The sequence below is a fragment of the Aedes aegypti genome, chromosome 2 (assembly GCF_002204515.2).
Source record: "Aedes aegypti strain LVP_AGWG chromosome 2, AaegL5.0 Primary Assembly, whole genome shotgun sequence".
In the NCBI taxonomy this organism is placed as follows: Eukaryota; Metazoa; Arthropoda; class Insecta; order Diptera; family Culicidae; genus Aedes; species Aedes aegypti.
Genome location: NC_035108.1, coordinates 297,953,166 through 297,976,501, shown reverse-complemented (window position 1 = coordinate 297,976,501; position 23,336 = coordinate 297,953,166). Strand labels below are relative to the sequence as shown.

Below are 23,336 nucleotides of genomic sequence, written 5' to 3'. Positions count from 1 at the left end.
GCTATATCCTTTCTCTATACGATGCCATTAAGTTTGGTATGTGTTCCAAGGGAAATATGAGACATATCACGTGAAGAAATACCCAAGATTTATCAAAAAATGGGCTTTTTTGCAAACTGTTTAGCTAGCTGGCGTACGAGGGGTCCACCAATTTGAGAAAACAAAAAGGACCACCCTTAAGTTTTATCGAAAGCTAGCGATCAGTGACATAAAATTGGAATTCTAACGATGGGTGCCGATGGCGGCCTGGTTTCAGCGAGAATTGCTCAGGTAAACTAGTCGTATACCTGTATAGAAAACTTTTTTGTAGCTTTTGTCTTCAATATTAGATTTCTTATAGGTTTCTTTTATCAAAAGGTTTCAACACTATTGAGAGATTTTTTCTTCAGTTACGTACAATAAAAAAATATGACACTATCAAGACTTTAGATCACAACACTGGATCGCGTCTAACTTTCTAATAGATGCTATAATAGTTATGAATAATTAAATAAAATATCATGAAAACAACTTGTTAACCTCATGTGGTACCCTTAACAAAAAATTCAGCAACAAACTGCGGTCCTAAAAAAATTAACCATGAAAAAAAAAATTTTTCACTAAGTGTCAAATTTGTGAAATATTTGAAATGTCATAACTTTTTTGTTTATTGGCTTACCATCACCAAATTTTTATGGTAGATAGCTAATATAATGGACCGTTTTCCCTCAAAAAATTACGTTGGTATTCCGATAGGGTTTTGATATATTTGAGTTTTTGTGACAAAAATGATGTTTTTCAATGCAAAAAAAAAAAATTTTTACTGTGTGTATTTTTTTGGAATCTTTATTTAGTTGTCTAACTTTGTTTCTTTAGTTGTCTAACAATCGAACGAACCGTTTTTGCTGTGCAGCTTTTTGAATATTTTTGAACCATTTTCACATACACCCTTTTGAAAAGTTAGTCGTGACTCAACTTGAAGATTTGATATCGGAAAATGACGATTTAGATGGAACTGAAAAACTGTGCAAAGTTTCAGATATTTTTGAAATGGTCGATCAGAATCGACTTGCATGCCTCCGTGGAATCCCTCATTTGTATATGTATATGTTTTGATTCATCTGACTCTATGTCTTAATGAACTATTAACTATTGATGATTTTTTAATAGAATTTCTCCAAATATTTTCTAAGATACCTTCAAGAACTCAACCTGGAATATTTCGAAAAACGCCTGATATTAAGCTTATTTTAGACATCTCTGAAGAGGGTCCTTCTTGACCACTGGATGGATTTTTGCAGGATATCCATGCACTGATTTCCTTTGAATTCTTTCCAAGGTTTTCGTTTTGGACAACTCCACTAGTAATTTCTGTAGAAAATCCTCCAACGATTTCTCAGGATTTCAGCCATATTGTCGTTCTGGATTTTTGAGTCACCGAATTCCGTAAAAAATTGCTATTTTGTTCCTTATCCGAAATAAGGATAACACGTGTTTTTGGATTTTTCGATAAGGGTGACCATTTCCGAAATAGGGTGACCAGAAAAATCGTGACTTTGCAAAAAATTTTAAATCATAACTTTTGAACCGCTTGTCCGATTTTTAATTTTCTTGGACGTAATGAGAGCTAGAAATTTTAGTTTTTCAACAAAAAATAAAAACTGATTTGGCTTTTACCCCTGCTCAAACAGCTTATTCATAATTGAACTTTAATTTAAGAAAACGAATGCGTTGAAATTTCAACCTTGAAACTTTCGATTGTTTTTGATATCCACTTCGCGGACAACAAAGTTTCCAAGTAACCAAATACCCAAGTAACTACTAGCCCACTAATTCGCCGTTTCGGCCTTATAGGGTTATTATACGGCTAATATAGAGCATGCCAGCTGTATAATAGCACCATATTACCAAGCAAGCGAATTAAAGTACTAATTATTTGTTTGGGTAGCACTTTAATTCACCCTGCAAGATAATCTAGTGCTATTATGCAGCTGACATACCCTACATTAGCCGTAGAATGGCCCTGTAAGGCAAAAAAGCGAATAAGCGAGCTAGTGGTTACTTGGGTTATACTTTTTAACATTAGAGATGTACTTATCTGACACTTCGAAAGGTTCACGGGAAAAATAATTCATCCAAAAGTTGAGTAAAAAGTGACAAAAAGAATTTTATTTGCCACTTAAACTAAAACAAAACATTACAAAATTGAGTCAGCCAGTATTTCTGACGATTGGTATACAAAATAAGATAGGGCTTTAGGGCCCTATTGCTGTAGTATTTGCCGGTGTGAAACATCAAATGAACTTATTGAGAATGCGTGGACATTTAATCTAGGAAATTACTCAAAAATTATATGAATAATCTCTGGATAGAATGCCGAAGAAATTCCTAGATAAACATCGGAATGAAGAATTTTTTCGGCAATTCCTGGTAGAAACTGTGGATAAACTTTTTAGTAATGCATATGCAAGCCGGTTTTGTGGACGGGCGATCGACGACAGACCAAATCTTTATGATGCGGTAGATCCTCCAAAAGTGTCGCGAATATCAAGTCCCTACACACCACCTATTCATCGATTTCAAAGCGGCGTATGGTACCATCGACCGCGAAGAGTTATGGAAGATTATGGACGAGAATGGCTCTCTCGGGAAACTGACTAGACTGATCAAGGCAACGATGGATAGTGTACAGTGCTGTGTGAAAATATCGGGTGCATTATCGGACCCATTTGAAACACGCAAAGGATTTCGACAAAGCGATTGTTTTTCCTGCCTCCTGTTCAATATTACGCTAGAAAGTGTTATGAAACGGGCGGGCTTCAACATGCGGGGCACGATCTTCAATAAATCCAGCCAGTTCACCTGTTTTGCTGACGACGTGGACCTTTTCGGAAGAACGTTCCAGGTGGTTTCTGAACAGTATACCAGGCTGAAACGTGAAACAGATCGGGTTGGATGAAGGTAAATACGTCGAAGACGAAATATCTTCTGGCATGAGGAACCGAGCGCAATATAGCTCGCTTTGGCAGACGCGTGATGATCGACGGGGATGAGTTCGAGGTGGTGGACGAATTTGTCAACCTCGGATCATTGATAACGTCGGATAACAACTGCAGCACAGAAATTCGAATACGTATCATTGCCGGAAGTCGTGCTTACTACGGACTCCACAACACCTTGCGGTCTGGTAAACTTCGCTTCCGTACTAAGTGTACCATGTACAAGACATTGATAAGACCGGTAGTCCTCTACGGACATGAGACGTGGACAATGCTCGAAGAGGACCTGCAAGCGCTAAGAGTTTTTGAACGACGTGTGCTTAGGATGATCTTTCGCGGAGTATGTGAGAACGGCGTATGGAGGAGAAACATGAACCACGAGCTTGCGCAAGTCTACGGTGAACCCAGTATCCAGAAAGTCGCCAAAGCTGGAAGGGTACGATGGGCGGGACACATTGTGAGAATGCCGGATAACAATCCCGGAAAAATGGTGTTCACCTCAAATCCGGTCGGTACAAGACGAAGGGGAGCGCAACGAGCTAGGTGGTTTAACCGAAGTGGAGCAGGATCTTGGAAGTGTGGGGCGATCGAGAAACTGGAGGTTAGCAGCCATGGATCGAGTTAGTTGGCGTAACATTGTGGCGTAGGTCATGTCTTAAAGGACGTAGAGCCATCAAAAATAAGAAAAAGTAAGCATACGAAAATAATTGAAAGGATATTCGAAATATCGGAGTAGGAACTCCTGGAGGAATTTAATTAAGAATTCCTGGTAAAATCCTTGAACGAATTTCTTCAAAAATCTCACGTATTTGGATTTTCTTGGAAATAGTGCAGGAACGTTTCAAAAATCTGAAAAAGAAATGTTGGAAATATTGGTGGAAAATTTTCCTTTGATAGTCCTTTTGAAAATATCCAGAGTGATCCCTGTGAAGATACTAGTGTCAGAGTGCTCAAAGATTTCCTTAGGCAAATTCTGCACATATTCCTCTAGACATCCATTGAAAAATCCTTAGGGTAATGTCTGGGTAAATTACTGGAAGAATCTCTACAGATTTTACAGCAGGGATTCTTGAAGAACTGCTTAAAAAAATCAGGTAGAAATCGTTGAAGAAATCAATGTAATTACTAGATTTCCAGCTGCATGTCACCGAAATTGTCAAAAAAACATTTTTTTATTAATGTTTACACGAAATTTGAAGCATAAATGATCTTATCAATCAAGCATTACATGGACTTAAACTTTCATGTAGGATGTAATTTGGTTCAAATTTAACGTCTTAATGTAGATTAAATCAACTTTTAACATTTGTTTGTTTGTTTCTTATAAATAGCATTTTTTTTTAAACATTTACAAATCAATTTTGAGCATCGAATGTATTATGAACTTTGTCAATAAATATCGTATAGCACATGAAGTTTAAATAATATTTACAGCAGCGTCTATTCATTATGCTTATGACAAAAATATGTTTCGAAATATTTTAAACATACTCGTAAGATTAGAGTCTCGTGAAATCGTTTCTATAGGATCCCAACAAACAGCCCTTGACGAAAAGTCTTTTTGAATTACTTTGAAAATAATGCGGAGTATTTTGACTCTAAGATGCATATAACCTCAGATTACCCCCTCATCCGTTCATCAGCCTGGTTGTACAATAAATCCTTAATCAAATGAAACGATGCTTATCGGCGTCGGGTTTCGCGGCAAACGCTTTAAATTTCAAATCACATCGCCCCTTTCCCCATCACACACACCTCCTCACTAATAAGGGGGAGAGGGAATCCTTGGATAAGCTCGTTCCGTCACGCGTTTGTTTTCGGAGACGCCACTAGAGTTTAGCTCGTGTGGTTGCATGACCGTTACCAATGTCACATGAATGAACACCTACAGTTGTGTACAGAATATCTGTAGTAAAAGCTAGAGTAAAAGCCGTTTTTCGTGCCAAATACTCAAGTTGTTCATGCTGTTGTTTTGTTTCCGTACGAGTATGAGCCTTGATTTTTTGATAAAGGCCAAAAAGCTCAAGTAAAGTATGAAAAACTTGGTTTCTTTTGCTATTGAGTAGGTGTATCAATTATGGAAATAATGGCGTCCTATTTCGCCATATCTATTAATTTAATTGTCTTCAAAATTATAATTAATAGATGCGTTTTAGTAGTAAGATATCAAACATGTCCTTACGTTAAACCATTCAAATAGATTCCAAATGAGAATGATTTCTAAATTTCATATATGGTAAGATAAGGGAAGCACTATGGCCATATCTGGTACTTTTTCTGTACCTGTTATTAACAAATAAGAAATAAAAAGCTTAGCACTTATTGAAATTTTTCAAACTCATAGTAGTTTTAATAATTATAATTTCGCGGTGTTTTGAGTTTTTTTTTGTTTATTTGTAGTGTGTACAATTTCCTTGTAAGCTACAAATGTATAAACAAGCTAATTTTTTACAAAATTGTTGCTGAAGACAAATTCTCAAATCGAAAACTACTATAATTTTGAGCGAATTTACCTGGTGATTAACTTTTTAACAGGTATTTCAAGAAACTTTCAAGTTTTGGATAATGAAATTTGGCATTTTTGTATAAACAAAGTAATAGCATGCCAAACTTGACTATTTTGAACGAAATTCGTCTTTCACTACTATCATCCTGACCACAACTGTATGCATCGATTCCCCGCTCAAAATCGCTTTCTCATCGGCCGGCGGTGGGGAAATGGGAAACAAACTGTGTCTCGTGTCGAAGCGCTTTTTCGAGGACGAATTTTAAATCGGTCAGCAGAGAATTCCATCCGTAGAATGGATCTGTTGCCGAAATTCGTGTGCAATTTCGAATGCTCTATGCCCGGCCCGGTAACTCCTGAATCGCTTGAGGCCCTGGTACCGAGGGGCCTTTGAAGTGAGAAGTTCAAAGGAATTCCCGGGCGCTTTGAAGTGGTCGTTGTGATGTGCTATCTCAAGCTGGAGACTGGAAATGAAATTAATTTTCATTCATTTATTTGTCTGATGGGACACGACGAGCTTCAGCAGTACAGGTCTGTCTGTGCGAGCCTTGATAAATGATATATCTAGACTGTTTGGCGGCAATTGTTTGCCGAAATAGATGAATCGGTATGCAAATTTTCTGGTTCAAGTTTAAGCTGTTTGGAGAAGTAAAAGATTCAATATGACTTCAAATAGTTATGTTTACATATAGGGGGAGATCCCCCAGTACCTGACAAAGTCGAAAAATTGAGAAATCATGGTCCAATCAAGATGGTGTATTAATAGAAAAGAATGCTGTTATGGAGACTAATGTTTGCGTAGAACAACACATCCTTGGAATTTGCATGCCTTTTTTAAAAAGTAGAAAAGTTTGAAAATCTTAAAAAAAATTACGTATCGCCTTAATTTTGAGCCTATTTAGTGATTATGTTGAATATGAAAAATACTTTGGATCACGCAAGCATGATCGAAAATTATCCTAATTTGATAGTATGAATGTATTTTGTACTATAATTGAACAAAATATGGACAAATTACAATTTTGGTTAAGCACCTCCTGTCCCCCAGTTTCGGACAGCTTGGTTTGTTATATGATATCTTTGAAATTATTGCACCAGTGTCTCAAAATACTTTCATTTCTCATGGGTTCCGTCGATCATGGTATCAAACAAGCAATAAAATTAAGAAAAATGAACATTCAAAACAACATCGTAAAATGTGTTATTTTTCATCATATATGAAAGAGATTTTTGAAGCACATCTTGCAAACTAAGAAAAACTCAAATTGTTCTTGTAAATGTTGCAAAGGCATTGAATTGGAAATTATATACTATTCCTAAAGTAAACACATTCAATGATGCTCAAATTTAAAGAATTCGAGGCATTTCCAGATCGTGTCCGGTATGGGGTGGCACCTTTCAAGATCGATCAATTTGGTACTAAAATACATCATAAAAATGCAATGTCAAATTTCATATTTATATTTTTGAATTTATTTTTGTACACTATAAGAATGATAATATTAATCATAAATGGGTAACACGAGTACATAAAACCAATATTTTTCGAATTGTGAATTCAGTGGCTTAAGTGTCCGGTACTGGGGGATCTCCCCCTACCTATAGGAAATGTAGTCACCTTAATTATTTTGAAATCGAACATATTGAACATTAAAATTCTCATTTGTAATCCATATTTGTATAAATATGTGGTCACTTAAAAGCTATAAAGATGTATATTAGACTGATGCAAATTTTGAAGTTTTTGCTCCCCTATGCTTAAACGATGTCAATTATTTTGTGTTCAGTCTTCTAACTGCTCGTAATAATAATCTATGGAAAAGTGAACAAACTCTACTCATGTAAAATCTTCCCAGCTACAACTTTGCCGAAGACCACATTTTGATGGGACGTAAGGATAATTAGTTATTAGTGATAACAAAGTCTAAATTATGCTGAGATGATCATTCAATTACTCTCAGAGCAACACTGCTGTTTTGCTGTAGAACATAGTAGCCTGGATTAATTTGATCTATTCTACCCGCCAGGAGCACCACTGTTGCCTGCCGAGCAGTTGGTTAAGCATGCAAAATGCAAACCCAGTTTATGATTAAGAATAGCAATTTATACTTAAGTCCTATCAAAATGTGGTCTTCAGCGAATTTGTAGCTGAAAGGATTTCACATGAGCAAAGGTTGTTTACTTTTCCATAAAATATTATGTCGAAGAGATAGAGGCCTGGACACGAAAAGTTGGCGATTTTCATAGTAATCTCCATATAAACTTCAAATGGCTTGTGCACAGTCACATTTCTTCCGAATCATTTCAAACTTTGGGAGGATGCTATTTACCATAATATAAATCGTTTAAGCATAGGGGAGCAAAAATTTGCATCATTCTAATGTACATCTTATAACGAATTCCTTTTTTTTTCTATCTTTATTAACGAGATTTTTAGCCCTGGGCTAGTTCATCTCGGGACCAACGGCTTTACTTCCCTTCCGAAGGAAGTCGTCACTGAAATTTTTAGTGACTATCTCGGGGATGGGATTCGGCGTGAGAGGCGTGTGTTCTAACCACTACACCAGGTCCGTCCCCATAACGAATTCCTGAATTACCTCAAGTATTTTTCAGAAGTTTCATCAGAGAATAAAAACTTCATATAGAAATTCTCCCTGGATTTCATAAATTTCTGCATTCATTGGAGGACTTTCTGAAAGAATAACTGATGTATTTCTATAAAAAAATTTTTAAGAATCTTTTGGATGATTTTTTTTAGTAATCCTTGTGAAAAATATTAAGATATCTCTGGAAAAAATTCTCGAAGAATCTTTTAAATTATGCTCAATGTGATGTAAAGAAAAGCTGAGAAAACAACTGGGAGGAGTTTCTAAATAAATCCACAAAGGAGCTGTTATATGAATCTCTGTAGGAAATTTTGGTTATCTAGGAGTAATTCTTAATTCTTGGAGTGGTTGTTGATGTTGATTCTGAAAGAATTCTAGAAAGAACATCTGTTAAAATATTTAAAAAAAAATACAGTTGTGCTCAAAGATATCTCTGTAGGAACTTTTGGAGAAATCCTTATATATGTTTGATTAACCCGTATAGGCCTGAGTGAAAGCAAAAATACAGAAACCTTCAGCGCTCTGAGAATTCTGAACGTATTCAAATGATTTTTTGCCAGTTCACAGGCCCACATATTTAGTTTCTAGAAGCCAGAGGACTCGGAAATATTCCTGTGGCCGGAGTTATTCCGGTGGGCCCCGGGGTCAAGTCGGGTAAAAGAGGGCTGGTTTTTGAGACATGCCAAGTTACCTTTATTTATTTGCAATGGCAACCATTTTAATTTGCATAAATCATTAAGATATAATATTCAACATTACAAATGAAGGTTTACACTGAGGCAATTTTCTTAAAATTCCATCATGTAGTGGCCACATTATAAACGATTCCGTTGTTGGGGAACGGACCTGGTGTAGGGGTTAGAACAGATGCCTCTCACGCCGTGGACCTAGGATTGAATCTCATCCCCGAGATACTCACTTATGATGTAAGAGTTATTGTGACGATTTTCATCAAAAGGGAAATAAAGCTTGTAATAAACGAGCCCAGAGATAAACATCAAAAAAATAGAAAATTTTGTTGTTTTCATAAATTTTTATTGAATTTATTTGTTGATGATTTAGTCTAATATCGCTGCACATCAGTTAAATATCTGAATTTATTTTTTTTCTACGGAATATATTCATTCTTTATCTAATCCAGCCCTTCGAGAAATCTTCGAAAGAACTCACGAGGAATATCCCTTTTGATTCTTCCACGGACATATCAGGTATTCAACCATATGTTCTTAAGAGATTCCTATGAGCATTCCCACAATGATTTCTTTAAGTATTTTTTTCGTACTTTATCAGTGCTTTCTTCAAAATCTCATTCACAATTTTCACTGACTCCCAAGGGAAATCATTCCCGGGATTAATAATTATTATTCAACAGATTTCTCCTGAAGTTTCCTTGTGCTATCAAATCTCACCAGATTTATCGAAGATCCTCTATCAAATTAATCAATCAAAGTATTTTCCATTTTTTTTTTCTTTAAATAGCATTTTTATAGCAATTTTCCTTTTATTATTTCAACAGTTTAACTAAAGAACTTTGCAATTCACTTTCAAACTTCTAAAAAAATTCCCAGGAACACCATCAATTTTTTTATTCTAGTTCCCTTATTTTTTTCCGAATGTTAATCTCGTGATTTGAGAAATCTATCTACCTACTCTCCAGTATTGGTTCGAAGGTTACTCCCCAATATTTTTCTAGAGGTGTCTGTACAAATTACTCTACGAATCACTCCTTATCTATACAGTTAGGACCCGATTTTGTCAGCCCCTCGATGAGTTTTAGGCTGACAAAATAAGGAATCTGACAAAATCGGGTCATTTTATTGTGTTCCTGTTTTTCAAATTTTGACATGTTCCATGGTTACATGGACTTTTAAGAGGGCGATGGACATGGAAGTAGCCAGTTTTTTTTTATCAGGTGCTCCCCCTCCCTTATATTGGTAATATCGATTTTCAACACTTAATAAAAGGCATTGCCATTGTCCCCTCTGGCCCATTCATGCACGCATCAAACATCAATTTTAATGTAAACGTGGTAAAACATGACGATAACATTTTTTTGACAAATTTAAATTAGGCTGACAAAATCGGGGGTAGACAAAATCGGTGGCAGACAATATCGGGGGCTGACAAAATCGGGTCAGTACTGTATCTAATTTATAGCAGATCTTTGGAGTAACACATGCCAACAATATTTTGTTTATGTCACCATAAATTGAATTCCTAAAAAGTAGATAATTCCTGTCGGAAAATTCAAGGATTACCCGTAGAATAGGACGCAATTCCTGAAAAGCTTAAGAGATTTTTATAGCATTTACTACAAAAATTCTTGTTCCTATTTCTTTATTTTAATAATGGACAACAGATGGCGTTGAAACGGATGGATTTTTAGCTTGAGGTATTCGTGTCTAATATCTTACAACATGTTTTACATGAGCTCCGAACTTTCAAGGCGTATATGTTGAGACCATTTTTTCTTCTTGCTGAAATTCCAAGCAAACTTTTTGAGCGGATTTTTAATAGGGTAATGACTGTTTATTTTGTTCTCAAACGCTAACATTTGGCGCCAGTGGCAAAAAAGACAGGCAACAACCTTTCGAACATTCAGTTTCTTTCACTGACCGCCGAGTGACGACACTGTTGTTTGTATTCCACCCACTGATCACGCTACGCTGGATTCTCAAATTTCTCAAACTTTCAACACAAGCGCATCGAAGATTAGTAGTTGGAGAACTGTCAAAACGTATGGAAAATGATGAAAAACGTAAATTACTTGCAATTAGGAAACTGGATCATGTATTGGAAGACATGTTGAAAACTGAACTCAACTCAATTTTGACGAAAATGCAGATGGGACTGACTTGCGATTCACGGCAGTACTGTAGTGTGAATCTCAGAACTACTTTTTCCAATTCTGGAAGGACAATTTCGGGAAAACTATTTGAAGGAATTCAAAGTAGAACTTTTAGCGAAATATCTCAGTATAAAATTTGACAAAAGTAATGAATTTCCGGAGAATTTGCGAAGAAAAATTTGAACTTTTGAAGGTTTATTTTTTTAAATTTGAATCACATTTTCTGAAATTAATTTGTGAATTTAAAGTAGGTATCGAATAAATCGTTGTCCTGCAGCAAATTCAATAGGGAATTCACGTTGAAGGTATGTATAAATCTCACAATATTATTTGAGTAGTATCCAAGTGATTTGTAGTAAAAGTTCTGAAGCCATTCTTCAAGAATTTGGTTATACTGAAACTCTTCATGGAATATCGAAGAGTTGTTTCAAAACGGTGTAGTTTATCTGTTGGAAATTAGTAAAATATAGGGGAACTTACGTATTCTCGGCAGCTTAAGTCGATACCGTGCTTCTTTTGTAATTTTCTCGGACATCAGCAGACAAATTCCGTGTTTGTCTATTTACATTTATGCGTTGCTCAATCCTCTATCGATTCACACCGACAGACTTGTCAAATTGCTTTTGGAAACGTTTTTACAACGCTGCGAACATCCCTTGTCAGTGTGACTATTGTCGGCAGCCTCAATCGCTTCGGCAACTTTCCCATAACAACTGCTGGTGAATCTCTTCGGCAGCTCCAAATCAGTCGCATTTTGAGGCGTGCTCATTTGAATTGATGACATCTCCGGCGATATCGTTTGTTTAGTCTCGGAAATGTCGCCAGCGGGAAGCGGGCAGAACAAAGAATCATCTGAATGTTTCCACTGATGTGTTTTGATAGAAAAATACTGTATATTTGGCGTTTGAAATTTGGTTGCCGATAATAGTCGAATGGTGCCGAAGCCGTAAGTCTCCCTATTTTGGATTTTTTAGGAACTTCAAATATAAAAACTTTCTTGAAAAGTATAGTTCAAAGCTCAAATAACATTTTTATTTCAGACGAAGCTACTTGAACTAATGATTAAAAATCAAAGCACTATTTTATTGATGAAATAAAACACTATGGTCGATGTTGTTGGAATTTTACAAATCAAGTTAATTTTCGTCCAACCATCAGAAGAAAATTTTGCCAAATCGAAATTCCCTGAAAACATCTGTTATGAACTAAACCTCAATTTTCGCAAAAAATCTCCGCTATATATCGTTTAAGAATAATTTAATAGGAATTTTAACTGTTTTTTTCAATTAGTTTTGCCTCACATTATACGAATTGTAGTTAATGTATGAATTTATTTAGTGAACTCTTATAAGGGAAATCATCATCACTGGACACCTCCAGCAAGACGTCCTCCAAAAAGATGGGAAATCATAATTCAGTGAATATGCTGCTTTATGCTAGAACATTTGAAGCAGCATAGTTGGCATTATTCAGAAAATACAAATTTTGGGAATCGCATTTTCTGGATCTGGATGCTATTTTGAACAACGACATTCATTGCAACGGAGATGTCAAAAAATAGCGCTTATCGCTGAACACGCTGGTTCTTTCGGTAACCAATTGAACGACAGCGATTAATTTTTCGATTGCTGCGAGATTCATCGAAGTCAAAACCACCTGTGCTGTGAACGATTCTGGAACAATTCAAAAAATATTTTGTTAGAATCTCAGAAGATGTTGAATGATTCGTCGAGAAAAAAAAATCCCGATCAATAAAAAAAAATCATCCAATAATTTCGAAAACAGTTCTCCATAACGAATCTATGACAAAAAGTTGAAAGACAAAAGGTCAAAAGGAAAAAAAGGTCGACAGGACAAAAATTCGAAAAGCAAAAAAGGAGGGACAAAAGGTCGAAAATCTATTTTCAAAGAGCCCTTTTTAATCGTTATTTTAAGTCAACAAAATATTGAACACATGTAATCAATACGTATGAATAAATGAATGAATGAGCAATGTCTACTATTATCTTTTCAAAAGTATTCATTTCATTGAAACTTTAATAAAGGTACAAACAAGACATGACGCGAGATTCTGGGCAGTGAATCCAGTAGTTTCATCAAATTCGTATCTTACCATATAAACAGTAATTTTATTAACAATTCTTTAAAAATCCCCAGTTATTTAGACAATTCACATATAAAAGATATTTGAGATATTTTGTATGTCTTATTGCACAAGCCTTACTAATATAAGCTAATGTTTAAGTATTGATTGAACTTTATCATGCTATTTTTTAATAATTTCGATGAACAATATTTACAGGAAACACTATAGAATTTTGGAAAGCATCCCTGATAATTTCCTAGAACTTTGTGTAATCCTACAAACAATTAAGAATTTGAACAAGGATCGCTCAAATCGCGGTTCGCCAAGGGCGTAATGAGGCCACACTACGGCAGAGCCTATAACTATGTGCGAAAATTGAAACCATTCAGATACAATGCAAATAATACCACACGTTGGAAGGTTAGTGATTAATATGCGAGTAAGGACTGCTGTATTATGATTTGGAACTTTTTGAATAAAGTTTGAACAAAGGAAATATTGAAGTTTTTGCATTATGTTGTTTTTGTTACATTGTAACTACACTTTTTTATATTAAACTTTGGGAGGGATTATTAGAGTATGTTTAAAACTACAAATGAACTTTAACACTTCACTTTTTGCAAAAAAAAAAAATAAAATACTAAAATCACTAAGTCGAGCACTCGACACTGAAGAAGTCTGTAAGTCGCAGACGAAATAGGCCTATCTGTCAAGATAAGCAACACATATTAGAGTTTAAAGGTATTTGCTCACCTTAGTGATTTTAGTATTTTATTTTTTTTTGCAAAAAGTGAAGTTTTTTTTTTTTTTTTTTTTTTATTATAGTGGGGTATCAAAAAAGTTTCAAAAACCTGGCCTGTTAATTATTGGCACTGTGTGGGATTCACTTGCGTGCCTATCCACTAAAACCTAGTCCTCACTTTCGGCGGTAGCCTGGATCCCCCCGGATTCCACTAGATGCGACTTCGTCGGGGGGGGCTGTGCATCTGCACTTCTCTTACGTTCTTGACGTTTTCCCGCTCTGTGCTCTTGCACTCTGCGCAGTCTGCCAGTGGTTTGCTCTTGCATGTTGAGCAGACTGCCGTTCCACCTTCTTCCGCTTTTCTTTCTCCTTCCATCGTTCATCCCTTCTCGCTTCCTTCTCCTCCTGACTTCCCCCGGCGTCGGAGGTTGTCACCAGTACCGGTTGGGGAGACGTCCGCACTGATGGTGCCCCGACTACCGGCGGCTATCGCAGGGGAGATCTTCGCCTTCTTTCTTCGTCAGGCTGACTCGAGTGCCGAGGTCGGTCAAACGATTCCGGTTGGGGGTTGACTTCCGGTTCGTTAGCGCCCCGACGACCCGATGCCAGGCACTGCTCTCTGCCTCTCGCTTCGCTGCTCTTCCCGCCAGTTTCTCTGCAAGATAGATGTTATCTCCACCACCATTTTTTCCACCAGATTCCAAAGGTTAGCATCGCCTATCATTTTGCTTACAATCATGTCTGCATTGAAATCCTGTCCAAAAGCAGCCACCGCCGCGCTTCGTTCCATGTTGAACCTCGGGCAGTCGAAAACAACATGTTCCGGCGTTTCCTCTCTTTCACTACACACAGGACAGAACGGTGACGGCGCGTGGCCGAACCGATGTAAATACTGCTTGAAGCAACCGTGACCTGACAGGAACTGTGTCAGGTGGAAGTTTACTTCGCCATGCTTCCTGTTTACCCAGGTCGACACATTCGGGATGAGTCTGTGGGTCCATCTACCTTTCTCAGAGGCGTCCCATTCTTGCTGCCACTTGCCCAGCGAGCCGATCCTCGCCAATTTCCTCACCTGACTAGTGCCTCTCCGCTGATAACACTCGATGTCTTCTCCCAGGGTGATGCAAATCGGAGTCATCCCGGTGATCACAAATACCGCCTCCGACGATATTGTTCTGTATGCGCTTGCTACTCTCATAGCCATGATCCGGAACGTGCTGTTGAGCTTATCCCGATTGCGCTTGGTTTGCAGTGCTGCGCCCCAGGCCGGAACTCCGTATCGCAGTATCGACGATAATACGCTAGCCAGAAGACGCCTCCTACTGCTTCTCGGACCATGAGCATTCGGCATGATCCTTGTGAGTGCGTTGGTCGCCCTTGCCGCCTTCTCACATGCATAGTCGACGTGGCTGTTGAAATTTAGCCGATCGTCTATCATCACGCCCAGGTGTCTGAGTGACCGCTGTGACGCTATGACATGTCCCCCGACGGTAATCTCAGCGTGTTGAACCGCTTTGCGATTGCTGACTAATAGCACCTCCGTTTTGTGGTGGGCTATTTTCAGCTTGACTGCATTCATCCAGTTCTCAACCGTACCCATTGCCTCCGTTGTTAGCACTTCCACTTCTTCCAGCGTTTCGCCTATTACAGTTAGGACGACGTCATCAGCGAAGCCGACGATCTCGACGCCCATGGGTAACTCCAATGATAGGACCCCGTCGTACATCCCATTCCACAGCGTCGGACCCAGTATGGACCCTTGAGGAACTCCCGCCGTTACTCTTAACTCCTTTCGGCCGGCGTCGGTTGCATACACCAACACCCGATTCTCGAAGTAACTCTGTAGAATTCGGCACAGATAGTCAGGAACCCGCATTCTATGCAACGCTGTGGCGATGGCCTCCCAACTGGCACTATTGAACGCGTTCTTAACGTCTATCGTAACTACGGCGCAGTAACGATTCCCTCTTCGCTTTTGCTTCGATGCCTTCTCGGCCCTCTCCAGGACCGTCCGAATAGCGTCTACCGTCGATTTTCCCTTCCGGAATCCGAACTGCCTTTCTGATAGTCCGTTCGCGCTCTCCGTACATTTAGCCACCCTGTTTAGGATGACCCGTTCCAAGAGTTTGCCCAGTGTATCCAGCAAGCATATAGGCCTGTATGATGAAGCATCACCGGGTGGTTTTCCTGGCTTCGGTAGCAGCACCAGCTTCTGGATCTTCCATATATCTGGGAAAAGACCTTCGTCCAGGCATTTCTGCATCACTTTCCGGAACATATCCGGATACGCTGGAATCGCCGCTTTTAGTGCCACATTCGGTATTCCATCCGGTCCGGGGGCCTTTTTTACCTTCAATGCTTTCGCCGCTGCTACAAGCTCGTTATTGGAAACCTGACGATCTTCAGTGATTGCTTCTTCCTCGTCGACATACGGCGTGGGTGGCCACGGTGTCGGATCATGCGTTGGGAAGAGACCCTCAACAATAACCCTCAGCTTTTCAGCACACGTTTCAACCGGAATTGATGGACCCTTAACTTTTGCCATGACCACTCGATAAGCGTCCCCCCAGGGGTTGGCGTCAGCTTCTCGGCACAGCTGCTTGTAGCACTCAGACTTGCTCAGTGTTATCTCGCGTTTGAAAGCAGCTCTGGCTGCTTGGAAAACGACCTTTCGCTCCTCTTTGATTTCTACGTTCGTTGCTCTCTGGTAACGCCTCCTGGCTTTAAGGCAAGCAGCTCGGAGTTCGTTGAGTGTCTCGTTCCACCAGTACGCGGGACGTCGATCGTTGCGGGGCTCCCGTTTCCGTGGCATCGTTGTATCACATGCCCTTGCCATCGCTGTTGTCAGCCCTACCGCATCCAAGTTCAGGGCATCGCTGTCGGCGCGAAGTGCCTCAACAAAGAGATCTTTGTCGAAAGCCTTAGTCTTCCACTGCCGGTCGCCAATTGGGTTCCTCTGCACTGCCGCAGTGTTCCGCCGGCCAATACTGTAGCGTATCGCCAGGTGATCGCTATGGGTGTACTCTTCGCTTACCCTCCAGTTCATGTTGCCCGCCAGTGATGGGCTACAAAATGTTAGGTCAATGATCGACTCCCGTCCGTCTTTCCGAAATGTGCTAACGGTGCCTTCGTTGCACAATACTACGTCTTGGTTTGCTAGAGCCTCCAGTAGGTTGTAACCTCTGGCATTGGTTACCCTGCTACCCCACTCCACGGCCCATGCATTGAAGTCACCTCCAATCAGCACTGGTTTTCGACCAACTAGCTCGTCGGTCAACTCCTCCAACATATGACCAAATTCTTCGAGCGTCCATCTTGGAGGCGCGTAGCAGCTGCAAAAGTAGATTCCGTTGATTTTGGCGATCACGAACCCCGCGTTTGAGCTGGCAACCACTTCCTGGATAGGAAACCTACCCGTCACTTGTATCGCCGCTGCGCCTGTACTATCCGCCACCCAATTGGCGTTATTGAGTGGTACTCGATACGGTTCAGCTATTATCGCAACGTCGCACTTAGTTTCTGTTGTCGACTGCCAAAACAGTTGCTGTGCGGTGTCGCAGTGATTCAGGTTGATCTGCGTTACCTCCGTTACTGTTGGGCTGCGATCGCCTTTTGGTACGCGCGGCAATTGAAGCTACCCGTCGAATGGGTGTTTCCTTCCTCCGATGAGCAGAGCAAGCACCTTGGTCTATTCTTGCAGTCTTTCCCAAAGTGACCTCTATCTCCACATTTCCTGCACAGTTCGGTTCTGTCTGGGCCTTTACAGCTCGCCGCCGGGTGTCCGAAGTCCATGCACTTGAAGCAACGCATCGGTGGCCTATCTGCTCGCGTGACAAGTCTCAGTGGGCATATCGACCAGCCAATTCTTATCTTGCCTTTCTCCACCAGTTTGTTCGCCGTGTCGACTGGTAGCCGAATTGTCGCTGACAGTGTGCCGTCGTACGACTTCCTCAGACGGATTGCCATGGCCTCCTCACCAAGGTTGCATTGCTTACGCAGCTCCTCACTCACTTCGTCCACAGTTGTAATCTCGTCCAGGTATCTGCACTCAACAACTGCTTCCTGAGTAAGTGCTCTAACGTCCGCCTCGTTCGCCAAAGATTTCGCGACTAGCTCCTGATAGGCCGAGCTCTTGATCGCTGGGTCACTCTTCAGCTCAAACAGCATTTCCCCTTTCTGGGTGCGCCGCGTCCTAATCACGTTTTCTCCGAGGTCCTTCAAGTTCGGATCGTCCTTAACTTTCCGAAGGATATCTGCGTACGTTATTTGGTCGTTTGCCTTAACAAGTATGGCATCCCCTTTCGACCACTGCGGACGTCGCTTCGCTTTCTTCTTCCCGTCTTTTTTCTTCTCCACCTTCTCATTCTGTTTCCTTTTTTTATCTTTGGCGTTTACGACGGTTTGCCATCCTTCACCATTCTTGTCTTTTTTCGGCACATTTTTTCCTTGATCGTTGCGCTGCTTTTTTGGGTCTTCCTCTTCTCCTGGTGACTCTCTATCTCGCTTCTTCGTAGGCTTGTCACTACGTACCTTTGGGGTCCTAAGCTTGTCAGCCGCTGCTTGCTCCGTAACCTTCTTCAGTGATTTTTCGGCAAACTCTGCCCTCATGATCAGCGCTTCCTGCTCCTTCATGGCAGCGTTGACAGCGGATTTGATGCTCGTCAGCTTGCTCTTGATCACAGTATGCACATTGTGCCGGTCCTTAACGAACTGGATGAGTTCATCGACCTTATTCTTCACCTCAGTCAACCTCAAGTTTTCAGGTAGTTGGCCTCCTTGAGTGTTATTGCTCGATTTCGGTGTGAACACTGGACTTTGAATCCCTAATCCTCCTTGTGGTCCCTGTGTTTCACATTGCTTCGAGCTACTGCTAGCCGTCGGTATATTCTCCGTGGTGTGCACCGGCGATCGTGGCACCTTACCGCTTTTCTGGAACGCGCTAGCGTTCTCAACTCCTGCTGCATTAAACTCCATTGTTTCGGCATTGTTTTGGAAATTCTCCATTTTAGTGGGTCCCCCCTCTAAGCCGCTATCCTCGCCCGTCGTAAGTAGTCGCCTTCGTGATCCCATGGTGATGTTTGCCAGCAGTGACGCCATGCTAGGGTTGACCCGGCCCCTTATGGGGTGCCAAGTTCAGAGCCAGATCGGCGCAAGTCAGGAAAGGTTCAACTGAGCCTACTTCCACCAGCTAAGGTGGCGGGTTTGGAACGTACTTGGAGGCCTGCCAAGGTTTTAACGGGACGGGGGCAACCGTACCATTAACCCACTCGCCGTTTCAGGGAGGTGTCATCCATCCTTACTAAGGGTGTAGAATAGTACGACTGTCAGCTCTGTAGCGTAGTTCCTATGCGTGGTCCATAGTCGTGTCCATGTTCTTATGCTGCCAGTCTTCCATAATCAGGATCTTGCTGGCCCGGATCCTAATGCGCCGGGTGGCGCTCCTGGTGATGGGCTAGAGTACTTTGAAAGCGGTACGGGTCGCTTGTACGGAGGTGTGATTGCGGACCTGTGGGTTTTTGTAGGAGTTCAACAGAGCCCTGCATTGAACCCCCGCCACGCCCTAGACAACCTCCCCTTGGGCTGACTGGAAACCGGTAAACCGGAACCAGGGCCCGGTCAAGCCAACTGGTGGTTTTTCATTGGCGCTAGGGAACAAGTCCCTAGCTCCCACCGCTGCAAAAAGTGAAGTGTTAAAGTTCATTTGTAGTTACATTGTTAGCTAGTCCCAGAAATGCCAGATTTTCCGATATAAATTGAAACTCGAATCCAGAAATTGCAGTGAAGTGCAACGACCAGCACTAACCATGAGAGTAGCCAGGATTGACGTTATGAAGGGGTCTGGCAGATTAGGTATGAACGACCTTGAAAGTTTATTCGCCGATTTTACTCAAAAACGATAATTATACACAATTTCTGCACTCTTTTTGGCATGCAACGGTAAACTATGAATTCTTCAGTTTCATTCACAGTTAGCAAAGTGGAAAAAAAAACAACTTTGTTCAATTTGTTTTCTGAGTAGCATGTTCGTGACCGACTTGAAAATTCGATTGGTAGAGATCCTAATGATCCTTAACGGCACACGTATATAACAAGTTTAAACAATTCCTTCCAGGATGTTCAAGGTAATCCTAAAATATATTTTTTTTCTAACTATTCTTCTGAGGAACCCGTTGAAAATTTCTTAAGAAAATGTATCGTGATTCCTATAGAAAATTCCACAGGAATTGATTTTAGTTTTCCCTTCGTTTATGTAAAACTTCAAAAACACAAGGCATAAGTGAATATTATGCTAACATTAGTTGCAAGAATTCCTCCAGAAAAATTCCACTTAGTGTTTTTGTAAAGGCTTCACTTTCTTAACTGATTATTTCGAATGAGTCGTCATTCCTTCAGCAATAGAGTCCTAATGCCTTGTCACAATTGATGTACTAAACGCTTAAGTTTAGGCCAGAAGCACATGTTCACTAAATTTAATATTTGAGCTCAAAAAATATTTTTTTCTGTTTTGGAGGTTTTGTCACACCCCTTGGTTTAAACTCAAATTTTGGGTGTATTTTTTCGTATTGTATCGTTAAGATATTTCTTAAGGCTTTACTCCTAATATTTTTTTCTGAGACCCTATCGTACATGTTCCAGAATTCTACCAAGGAATCTTGGTTTCGATCTTTTTAAGAGAATTTTATTAGAGATTTTCAATTAAACACATCTAAGAAATTCTCCAAAAGTTCTGTGAAAATTCTTTTCATATTATTATTTTTCCAGCAACAGTAATTGTCGCTGGATCATTTGTCAGTTATTCTTCGGGCAAAATTTAATAGATTTCTCTAGAGTTTTATTTCGAGAAATTTCTAAATTATCTTTTAATGAATCTTTTGAAGAATTTCTGATTCAATATTTGGAGGAATCCTGATAAAAATGATCCAGTACGCCACTCTCAAAAATGTTCCAGCACATCGCAATTTTGAACTTCTGGTAGGTCGCCAAATTAGTACAAAACATTGTTTTATCAATGTTCACATAAAATGTTTAACCGCGATTCATCAATTGTTCTAGTGATCTAACCCACCTAGCATGCAGAATAAAGCTTGAACTTTTATGCAGAACTTATTATGGTTTAAATTGCACGATCAAATTTCAATTAAATGTATTTTTCAACATGCTGGCAGTCGCTATACAATATTCTTCGTTTCTTTCATATGGCGAGATACAATATTATTCTATCGCATTACCCCGAACGCCATTAACCCAAATCCCATGAACCCGAATTCCATTTCCCTGAATGATACACTGTAAAGACAAAAAAAAACTACAGTCAGGTCTCACACAAAACGCTAATTTGTTAATGGCTGGGACATAATATGAACTTATTACCTATCGAATTTCTCCTGAATCGATTGGACGACAGTTGAGAAATTGCGGTGGGCTTGAAGTTTATGGCAACGTATAATAGGAGACCTGCCTGTATTTTGAACTCTTTCCTGTATCCAGTTATGATATTAACGAAAAGTACTCACACTTCGATATCCATCGACAGCACCTGTCTCGTCGTCGTCGCGTTCCATAGCTAACCCACGAAGGTCCCTCTGGTAGACCGCCGGACGTCCCTTTCGAAAGCAGTGGAGATCGTTCATCGTGCACCACAGGATCGTATTGACTCGGCTGGCTCATTTTCGTTCATTCGCTACACAATTCACACCGAGTATCGCGCACACGTGCCGTTGTCCGTTAACCGATACACCTTACTGCGACTACACTCACCAACGGAAGAACAAAGCTTTCTCCGGTTATTGCTTTTATATAAGGCACACCTCGGAGGGTTGTCTGTCATCAACGGAGAGATGCACTGCTTGAAGCAATGTCACTGCTGATAGCGTAAGATAATTATATTTAGAACTAGTGAAGAGTTACATTGTCAGTCGACAGATGAACTGGATTCACGTTGATCTATCACCGTAACCGGGTTTGATTCGTTTTGCTACGTTGAAAAGAATGTCATTCTAGCTCTAAGTCGTGTATGTAAACGATGCGACCTGATAAAAACGAAATACGCGCAATAGACCATCTACTGGCACTGAAAAACACGAATTGAGCGCGATCAGTTGTGCTGTGACCTACTGCAGTAATCTCACAGCATTTTTTGTTTCGGGATCTTCAAAATATTTACACGAATTTTGATAACGACTTTTGCCGAAGTTCGCTCATTGTCATTGCTCCCGGTTGCGATCGCATTCAATGTGGATGATCGCGATGAACGATCGGTTATAAATGTGCCTCGAACTGACACTGAAGTAATATACATACAAAGTTGGTAACTCCGGAATGTAAATGTTATTTTCAAGCTTCCAACCTTCAGGAGTGCGTTTACGTCGTTGATGCTCATGTATTACGGCGAAATCTTGGTAATACCACAACGCTTACCTCATCAACCGTAAGTAGATAGTAGTAAGGGTCGATGATAATTATAAACAGTAGGATGGAAGAAAGTAATCTCTTCCCGTTGCAGTTAATACACCAGTAAACAAACCACATGAATGCAGTGTGCAGTTTGAATCGCTACAAAAAGTTTCCATTGGATAAATGAACAATTTTGTTTAAATACATAATAGAGTTAATTTTTTGGAATTTGTAAATTATTCAACTTAGCTTAAAATATATACATATGATGTTAAGTTACACACATGAAATCTGCAAGATAACAAACTCCTTCAGGGACTCCAGGGATTTCTTTTGAGATCCCAATAATAATTCCTTGAAGAGTATCTGTAAACTTCTACATTCAAGCAGAGCCGTAGCGTGGCCTCACGGCGCCCTTGGCGAACCTCCCTTTGGGCGCCGCCAAGTCAATTTCGTTTTCATAATGCAAGTTTGTAAGTGATTTTCGTAAAACTTCCCATGTAAAGTTGATTTAGAGTGGGAAGGGCTCCATGTATGTCGATTTAATGTTATAAATTATAACATCAATATGGCTCATTAGGTGCTCTTCCTCATTTTAAATTAGTTTCAACTGTAGTTATACAGTAATGCTATCTTTACTCATACCGATTACACGATTCAATTGCAGCTTCAACTGCATGGTTACTTGGGATAAATTTCAATAGCCATTGAAGACTCTTTTGAAATTATTATCTAAATCAACAAAATAAATTCATGTTGACACTTAAGTATTCACTTGTTCAAAGTACATTTAAATATTTTGTAATTATAAATAGAAGGTGTACACGATAGTCCTTCTTTAGAACTGTTGAAGATTATCTAAAAGATGCTCTGAGTTAAACACAAAAAAAAATCATGAGGTGCATCTGTAGAAACAACTAAGAAATTCTACTTCAAATCGTTGGACCATTTGTTTTAATTTATAAATGTCTTGAATACAATGTTTATACATTGGTTTCAAAAATAATTGCAGAGGCTTTTAGAAACCTTATGATGAATTTGCAAAAACATTTTTTTTAGTTGTTTTTCCAAGAGCCTCCCAATAAATGGAAGCAAATTCACCAAATCCTTTAAATAAAGTTGAATCAAAAAAATTTTTTTTTTGTTCGATGAAATATTGTTAAGAACTTCAATTCC

General features: G+C 39.7%; 2 protein-coding genes across 3 annotated transcripts in view; one reads left to right on the top strand and one right to left on the bottom strand.

The window, feature by feature from the left end:
- The window catches only part of LOC5571677 (putative inorganic phosphate cotransporter), an 83,544-nt gene extending 61,782 nt beyond the window's left edge, over positions 1-21,762 (bottom strand). Inside the window, exon 1 of the mRNA XM_021845480.1 lies at positions 21,281-21,762. Within this exon, the coding sequence (XP_021701172.1) occupies positions 21,281-21,434 (154 nt within the window). The 5' untranslated portion in view covers positions 21,435-21,762. The remainder of the gene's footprint in view (positions 1-21,280) is intronic.
- Positions 21,763-21,922: 160 nt separating this feature from the next.
- The window catches only part of LOC5571678 (WD repeat-containing protein 81), a 33,953-nt gene continuing 32,539 nt past the window's right edge, over positions 21,923-23,336 (top strand). For both annotated transcript variants that reach the window (XM_021845478.1, XM_021845479.1), the window contains exon 1: positions 21,923-22,194. The gene's annotated coding sequence lies outside the window, so the exon portion shown is untranslated. The remainder of the gene's footprint in view (positions 22,195-23,336) is intronic.